This window comes from Somniosus microcephalus, chromosome 12 (genome assembly GCF_052327205.1).
Source record: "Somniosus microcephalus isolate GS21.2 chromosome 12, FLI_Smic_1.0, whole genome shotgun sequence".
Classification (NCBI taxonomy): Eukaryota; Metazoa; Chordata; class Chondrichthyes; order Squaliformes; family Somniosidae; genus Somniosus; species Somniosus microcephalus.
In genome coordinates, this window is record NC_140998.1 from 72,481,078 (window position 1) to 72,490,085 (window position 9,008).

At 44.8% G+C, this 9,008-nt stretch overlaps 1 protein-coding gene across 1 annotated transcript in view; it reads right to left on the minus strand.

The window, feature by feature from the left end:
- The window catches only part of LOC147109293 (kinesin-like protein KIF28), a 107,109-nt gene extending 100,580 nt beyond the window's left edge, over positions 1–6,529 (minus strand). The window contains exons 1-3 of the mRNA XM_086004183.1: positions 6,437–6,529; positions 4,012–4,076; positions 235–319 (exon numbers count right to left, since the gene is read on the minus strand). Of these exons, the coding sequence (XP_085860309.1) occupies positions 235–319; positions 4,012–4,076; positions 6,437–6,529 (243 nt within the window). The remainder of the gene's footprint in view (positions 1–234; positions 320–4,011; positions 4,077–6,436) is intronic.
- Positions 6,530–9,008: the final 2,479 nt, after the last annotated feature.

Sequence of the window (9,008 nt, forward strand, 5' to 3'; positions counted from 1 at the left end):
CCCCCTCTGCAAGCCCCTTTCTCATGGGGAGCAGGGTAATTAAACTCAGGGTTATAATTTACTTAGAATGCCATTCCATCGCCAAATAATTTAAGATAATACAACCTGGTTTTTCAACATGTTTTTAAATTGTTTATTTCAATCCTATATATAGAAGTAAATAATAGATTCCACAGACAGGTTTCACAGTGGGAATTCACTGACATTTTTAAATATTGAAATGGATGCTCTTACCTGATTAAAGGGGCGTACACGAACAGCAACTTTTAGACTATTTGCATGAAGCATTATGAGGTTTATCGAGTTAAACAGAGCGATGCTGTTTGATAAAAACATACAGTGAAATACAACAATGAAAGGAAACTATCCTGTGAGAAAGTTCATCTGCTTCACGCACTGTTACTGTTAATGCATTTGGCTTTTGCTAATCTCTTGTTGTGGTGTTTTATACGCTGCTGTACAAAGAAGGTGACCTTTGTGTGAGAGTATTCAAGTGCTTAAGATGTAATGTCAATGGCATGTCTGAAGCTGAAAGGTGCCCAATCAAGCCTCGGTACCAGCCCCATTGGTAACTGAAGTAGTATAATGGAGAAAGCACTGAATTATTCTGTGAAAGGCATATTAATTTTTTATGCCTATCAACCAAGCTTGGGAAACCAACGTACTGAAAACATAAAGTCACTGGATTAAGAGAACAAAAGACATCTACAAATAATTAAGTACAAAAATCTTTATTTTTCCTATTGGGTTTTCCTTTTATGAAAGTATTTAAGGTTTGAAATTTTTAAATAAGCGATTTAATTATTTAAAAGTCATCAATTTTACAAAGCTCATTATTAATTTAATCAACAGTCTCCTACATGTGACAACTGTACTGAGATTATGTTGAACTTGTTGAGGGTTCCATATAATCATATGCTAAATGTGCAAGGAATATATTTATTAAGGTTAACAAAAGCTTTACATGCAGCAGTTCCTACTAGCTTACAAGCCCCATCTTACAGACTGCCTAGCTCCATTCTGGATCTGATTTGTTGTTTATTGCAACATTAATGTAGCATTAACTGGTGTTAAAGGAATGCCTCTAAATTACATTCTCAATCTGATATATAATCAGAGCAATAACTCCCCATAATACAAATCATTTTGTGGTGGATAAATGTACAAATTTTAAAAGTCTGTTACCTCAATTTTTTACTTTGATGCTAATGCAAGGTTAGCCGACACAACTGTACTTTAGGTACAAAGTGGTTTAGCAATGTGCAACAATAAAATATTTATCCCATCAAGGAAAACTATTGATTTTCCTTTTATCACTGTAGTTCTCCTGCTTGGCGAGGTGTGTATACGCATCAGAATATTCCAACAACATGGATGAAATTCAGTAGACTGATAATAAATAAAAATAAAAAGAAGATTGTGGGTGACTGTGAACTGACAGCCACCCGATTCTTGCTTGACAAAACAGACGACCGACAGTTGAAAGTCTGGTGGGGACCATGAGCACCCATTTGTCCACCTGAGAAAGCAGGTCTTTAAATGGGCACCCAAAACAAGCTGTTTAGATATGCAAATCGGGGTCTACGGCTGTTGTAGTACCCCGATTGCAACATTCAAGGAGAACTGAGTGAAGCATGTATGGCATATGCCAGTCCTTTTTCTCCAGGTGTTCAGAAGCCTAACTGGCGGTCCTTAAAGGAACCTCTGGAGACCTCTCGCAAAAGGCAAGAAGATTGATATTTTTTTAAAGATTTTTGTGGGGTTGGGATGAGCAGGACTGCTCCTTTGGGCCCCACAAAAATCTTCTGGCCCGCAGTCGACTCTTTCTTGCAATCCTCTACCACCCCCTCCCCGCCGGCATCCACTTCCCCTCAACAGATTGTGTGAATCAGCTGGCCTAATTTCCTCCTGAGGAAACCAGCGGGTGGCAGCAGTGCGCCCACCTCGACAGCCGCAGCTTAGTGCAAAAATGTTAATGAGGCCCGAACCTGAAAGTGGTTCAGACTACCTGACTGCAGGTGATGCGGGCAGATCACCAATATTGCACCCATTTGGCATCCAAATCGAAAGTTTGAGTTTCATATTTGAGGAACATTCAAAATAAAATGTTCAAATTTTCTAACACTATCATCCTGCCCATACATCACAGTTGTGATAGCTATCACAGATTTAAAGAGGGACTTTATGGCGTCATTAGTTTACCAGCTAAGATTGGCTATTTTATGACATTGTTATTTTAGAAGTAGGGCTATTAATAAATGAGCACCTTAGAACCAGACTTTAATAGGATTTTTATTAGAGCAGCTTGTTAAAAAAAATTCCCACGTAATTGGTGTCACTTGAAGGAGAGGTTTGTGTTATGCTAACAACAAATCCTATCAATGATTGCCAGTATCTTTGCATTGAGAGGAAATATTGATAACATTTTCAACAAAGTATAAAATATAAAAGCTAGCAAGTGTTCTGTTCCACTAAAATTTTGCACATTACAAAAGTGACTACACTTCAAAAAGTACTTCATTGGTTGTAAAGTGCTTTGGGACGTCTGGTGGTCATGAAAGGCGCTATATAAATGCAAGTCTTTGTTTCTTTTCTTTCCAAAAGGTAGGAAATTGTTTTGTGACAATCCAGAACCAAACCTGATGCATGACGATGTTTCCATAAACATTGGCAGCATATGATATGTCGTTTATAGGATTCTGAGGCCACGGGTCTTTATTTATGAAGCAAAATGTGTTAATTATATGTGTTCCAAGTACTGAGAAAAATGCAAACCTGAAATATTGAAGCACGCTAATGGGATATGACTGAGCAAACCAAGACCACTTCCATTAGAGCACCGCTGGAGCAAGCAGATTGGAGTGAAGTAGCATAGTTGAAAACGGAAGCATAGTGAGACAGCATCTCTAAAATAGATCTGAAATATCACTGGGGCCTATGGTATCTGAGATTTGGAGCATGGATGAGAGTAACAGTGCTAGGTGTTGGTAGACCTGAAGGGGGAAGAAGTGGATTAGGGAAGCTCGCTGACTTTAGGGACAGGACAATACTGGATGGAAGTAGGGCAGCCTTCGACAAAGGGATGCTAACATTATTACCTGTCGAGTACGGTAGTGTAGTGATTATGTTACTAGGCTAATAATCCAGAGCATGATAGTTCAAATCACACCATGGCAGTCTGAGAATTTGAATTCAGTTAAAAAAGAAATTCTGGAAATAAATTGTCGTAAAAAGCCAATTGGTTCACTGCTGTCTTTTAGGGAAGGAAATCTGTTGTCCTTACCCGGTCTGACATATATGTAACTCCAGTCTCACACCAATGTGGTTGACTCCTAATTGCCCTCTGAAGTGACCTAACAAGCCACTCAGTTGTATCCAGGGCAACTAGGGACGGGCAATCAATGTTGACCATGCCAGTGATGCCCACATCCCGAAAATGAATGAATTAAAAAAAATTGAAATCTTTCTTTGTTGCATCACAGTATGTATAAATTACACTAAGTGTTGAAACAAATTAGGTAATCATAGAAGTGAAGTGGGTATATTAAGATCAAGTTTATATCAAACATGTCAGTGAGTGCTTGAATTAAACTAGATAATAAAGTCAATGATAACTGACTCTGATCAGTGTTTGTTCAGCTGCATGTTGCGCGAACAGATTCTGCCTACTGTGAACTACATAGACATACCTTTAGCTTCTTTTTGTCATTAAAAAGAGGCACTGTCATGTGTCCTTCTTTAAATATGCCGAGCGGGCTCGAATGATGTCATCAGGAGCTGACAGGCATTTTAACCGGAGTCCTGTGCGGAGAACCCGTTGTGGCTTCCCCATCAAGCCAGCATGGCAACAAGAACAGGCCCAAAATGGTAAGTGATTTTAATTTTTTTAGTTTCCAGGAGGACCAATCCATGGCCCACAAGGAAACCTTAGGCCTCCCCAATCTTAGGCTTCCCCCCCCCTTCCTCGACTGCGAGGCACTCCCATGCTCCCCCCCTCCCCCAGCCACTTACCCGAGTGCCTGGGAGCATTCCTTTGGGCCACCAATGGAAGCCCCCTGCCACCCAGTAGCCTGCTCCTGCCGACAGGGTTCGAGCAAAAGATCGGGGCCTATGCAGATAAAGCCTGAGGTTCAAATCTATCGGGCCTCATGTTGCAGAGGTTTGCTGTTCACCCCTGAAGGGATTTTTACTAGTCCTAGCCCCTTTAGGGCTACCCCGGATCAGGCTATTTCTCAGGCGTTCACTTTCAACTAAAGTTTGAGGTAGCCAAATCCTAAAGACGCTTAATTGGGTCTAAAGGTCCGGGCTATCTCTCCCTAAAGGAAAGGAGCAACCCGAGAATGTTACCATCCTCCAGATAGTGCTTTTAATAATTTAGCTAGACTGTAACGTCCCGGATATTATGAGGGTTTGGAAAACTCCCCCAGAAATGTAACTCTCCACCAAAGAGTGTACAGAGATTGAGTTTGTGAGTTTTTGATACAGAAAACTTATGCAAGACAATTCTAAAAATATATAAAGATTTATTAAAGAACCGACAGTTGGTGAAACAGTCAATCGCAACTTTAACATTCTAAAAAGAGAAAAATTATGATCTTATTATCAGAGAATCTTACTTTAAAATCTTAACTTCGCTACAATATTACAGTTCTTAAAGGTTTCTTATACAGGATATCCATCAATATCAAATACTTTTGCTCCCCGAGGTACAAAGAGTGGTAGACTACAGAGCCGCCTCTGAAGCCGAGAATCGCTTTGCCTGATTAAAGTGAGTCTGCTATCTCATTTGAAACTTCAATATTTATACCCTTTTCCAGTGGTATTTCCTTTAAGTTTTCTGCTGATGCAAGTTCATTATCCCTAGTCATTTTTCTGCCAACCTCTGCAACTCTTACTGTCACATCAGCCAGAATCTTGTCTCATCTCCAGGTGTTCTGGGTTGACCATATAAAAATGGTGTGATGGCAGGTGTTCCTTACTTTATGTCATCTTTATGAGGGCAGATGTTCCTTATCTTATGTGCTACCTTTACGAAGTTTAAATTAGAACACCTTATCCAGGGTGAACCATTGTTTTGTTCCCAAAAGGTCAGCCTGTCGGAGCCATGCACCTTCTGTTTCAATAAGGTTATTTATTCAGGGTCAACAACTGTCTTATCTCAATAGCCAGAATGCTTTCATAGCTATATCATAGTTAGGTTTCTAAATTTCCAAACCCAGTTTGTCATGTTTTAATTAGGCCAGAATTCTTTCATAAGATAGTGTATTTTTCTGATGGCTTATTCCTTCACACCCCAGCCACTGCCCACATGACTCCCGCCCCAAGTTAAAATTAGCACTGTAGTGTTGAGTTCCCAAGAAAGGATAGAAATGCCTATAAACATAAGCAATGTTGCAACTGTGTTCCTGAGTATTCCGCACAACAAAATTTAATGCATGTGCAAGGTTGTTAGCATTGTTGCTCAAAAACCTCTTGACCCTCCCACCTTGTGTATTTTCACTGTGTTAGCACCACAAGCTGCAACAATCGAAACACTGGGATGGTTGCACTCATTCAGCTCCACAAAATGAAGGTTGATGACAGCTTTGTACTCAATCCTTAATAGGACAACATTGACAAATTGCAGTAAACCTCACCACAGCACTCAGCAGACCATGGCTGAAGGATGACCCTGTGCTCAGTCAAGGAATAAATATGTATTAGAAATGCAGCTAATCCATAATTAATGGTAAACAAACACCTCACATCTCTTATCAAAAGAAGTACTATAGTTGCAGCACATGGCAAATTAGACAAAGGAAAATCTGAGAGCTTTAGGAGATCAGGGATGCAAATAATAAACCTGCATGATCTTCTATCCTCTGTATAGTTTGAGGTCAATTGTCATCGCTTCTGCAATAAACAGTGTAATATAGGCAACAATAGGGTTGTTAGGGCAGAATTTGCTCTTGAGGTCTGAAGAATATCAGATGTCAGTTGCAATATCTTCTTAGCTAGAGTTACAGAGAATGTACAACACAGAAACAGGCCAGTCGGCCCAACTGGTCCATGCTCCACGCAATTCTTCGTTAATGGGGTACCACTTGCGCTAGAAAAGGGACCAAAAATAAGAGTGCAAACTAGATAGGAAAGAGCAACAAGAAAATCCAGCATACACTCTTTACCCTTCCCATTATTGATACGGGGCAAATTTCCACAGGGTGAGTTGTGCTGCTGTTACACCATTTAAAAATGCTTAGCACCTACCAGTAGTCAGGAGAACTAGTTACATGAGGGTTTCCTGGATCCGCTCATTTGCATATCCATTGGAGTAATGATTGGTGTAAATTCAGTGTAAAACTGCTGGAATGCATGGAAATTGGAGTTCACCCTGCACATTTCAGCAGCCGACTGGGGGACAACCAGGTAAGGACGGAGGAGTTCTTGACTCACTCACTTGACTCTCAGATAACTTTACTGCATGGTCTTTCTCATACTTTTCAAGAATGTCGACAGCAGGGCCATCCAGACAAACCAGGCAGCAGGGCATGGCGCCCAGGCACAGAAGAAGAACACAGAATACTTCTGACTCAGACGTCCAAGCGCTCCTCTAGGAAACTGAATTAAAGAGACACAAACTGCTGGGTATCCATGCCAGGAAGTCTGCCAGGAATATCACTCTTGCCATCTGGAGGGAGGTGACATTGACACTGGGCATCAACTCTCTCATCCCCAGAACTACAGACCAGTGCCACAAGAATTTCAACCACCTCACCAGGACAGGCAAGGTAACACACTGAACTTCTCTCCCTTTTCTCCCTTACCCACCCTGGGCACCAGTATACTGTTCACCTCCTTAAAGCAACACTTGTATAATTAACCCTTCACAATGCACTCTGATTAAGCGGGGCCTTAACTTGGGATCTTGCACTATGGCTACCCAGCTCTCCTAACAGCAATTAAATTACATGCACAACTCTAAAACCACTTCCTCCACTTTAACAAGCTCATACCTCCACATCTCTTACTTCCGCCATTTGATGTACACTCTTCAACTGCTAACCTTTTCCTCATTTACTCCATATTCTTGCAGGAGATTTTGGTGCACAATGCCTGCCAGAGACAGGCCACCGGAGTGGGTGTTTCCCCAACTTTAATCACCACACACCGTACGAGGAGAAGGCCATGGAACTCATCGGAGGCTCTCTGCGCTTGCCGTGGGAAATGGTGAGGTTGGCGGGATATTGCCAGTGCCATGTTAGTAACTGAACACCTGCATCCCTATAAAGCACCATGTCTACCACCCCCTGGAGTTAATGTTCACCCAGTTTTAACTTTTACCTTCCTTTCCTGCAGATGCACTACAGCAATGGGGATGTACAGGAGGAGAAAAATGATGATGAGGAGGAGGAAACTTTCCAGATTCTCCCGACTCTCGAGACTTTCCAGATTCTCAAGACTCTCCCATCTCTCCAGACTCTCCAGTCTCTCCAGATTCTCCACTCTCTCCAGTCTCTCCAGTCTCTCCAGACTCTCCAGTCTCTCCAGACTCTCCGGTCTCTCCAGACTCTCTGGTCTCTCCAGTCTCTCCAGTCTCTCCAGACTCTCCGGTCTCTCCAGACTCTCCGGTCTCTCCAGACTCTCTGGTCTCTCCAGTCTCTCCGGCCTCTCCAGTCTCTCCGGTCTCTCCAGACTCTCTGGTCTCTCCAGTCTCTCCAGTCTCTCCAGACTCTCTGGTCTCTCCAGTCTCTCCAGTTTCTCCAGACTCTCCGGTCTCTCCAGAATCTCCGGTCTCTCCAGTCTCTCCAGTCTCTCCAGACCCTCCGGTCTCACCAGACTCTCCAGTCTCTCCGGTCTCTCCAGTCTCTCCAGTCTCTCCGGTCTCTCCGGTCTCTCCGGTCTCTCGGGTCTCTCCGGTCTCTCCAGTCTCTCCAGACTCTCCGGTCTCTCCAGACTCTCTGGTCTCTCCGGTCTCTCCAGACTCTCCGGTCTCTCCAGACTCTCCGGTCTCTCCAGTCTGTCCGGTCTCTCCGGTCTCTCCAGACTCTCCGGTCTCTCCAGTCTCTCCAGGCTCTCCAGTCTCTCCAGACTCTCCGGTCCCTCCGGTCTCTCCAGACTCTCCGGTCTCTCCGGTCTCTCCGGTCTCTCCGGACTCTCCGGTCTCTCCGGTCTCTCGGGTCTCTCCGGTCTCTCCAGTCTCTCCAGACTCTCCGGTCTCTCCAGACTCTCTGGTCTCTCCGGTCGCTCCAGACTCTCCGGTCTCTCCAGACTCTCCGGTCTCTCCAGTCTGTCCGGTCTCTCCGGTCTCTCCAGACTCTCCGGTCTCTCCAGTCTCTCCAGGCTCTCCAGTCTCTCCAGACTCTCCGGTCCCTCCGGTCTCTCCAGACTCTCCGGTCTCTCCGGTCTCTCCGGTCTCTCCGGACTCTCCGGTCTCTCCGGTCTCTCCGGTCTCTCCGGTCTCTCCGGACTCTCCGGGCTCTCCGGTCTCTCCGGTCTCTCCAGACTCTCCGGTCTCTCCGGTCTCTCCAGACTCTCCGGTCTCTCCGGTCTCTCCAGTCTCTCCGGTCTCTCCGGACTCTCCGGTCTCTCCGGACTCTCCAGTCTCTCCGGTCTCTCCGGTCTCTCCGGTCTCTCCAGACTCTCCGGTCTCTCCAGTCTCTCCAGTCTCTCCAGACTCTCCGGTCTCTCCGGTCTCTCCAGTCTCTCCAGTCTCTCCGGACTCTCCGGTCTCTCCGGTCTCTCCAGTCTATCCAGTCCCTCTGGACTCTCCGGTCTCTCCGGTCTCTCTGGTCTCTCCGGTCTCTCCGGTCTCTCCGGTCTCTCCAGACTCTCCGTTCTCTCCAGTCTCTCCAGTCTCTCCAGACTCTCCGGTCCCTCCGGTCTCTCCAGTCTCTCCAGTCTCTCCGGACTCTCCGGTCTCTCCGGTCTCTCCAGTCTCTCCAGTCTCTCCAGTCTCTCTGGACTCTCCGGACTCTCCGGTCTCTCCGGTCTCTCCAGACTCTCTGGTCTCTCCGGTCTCTCCGGCCTCT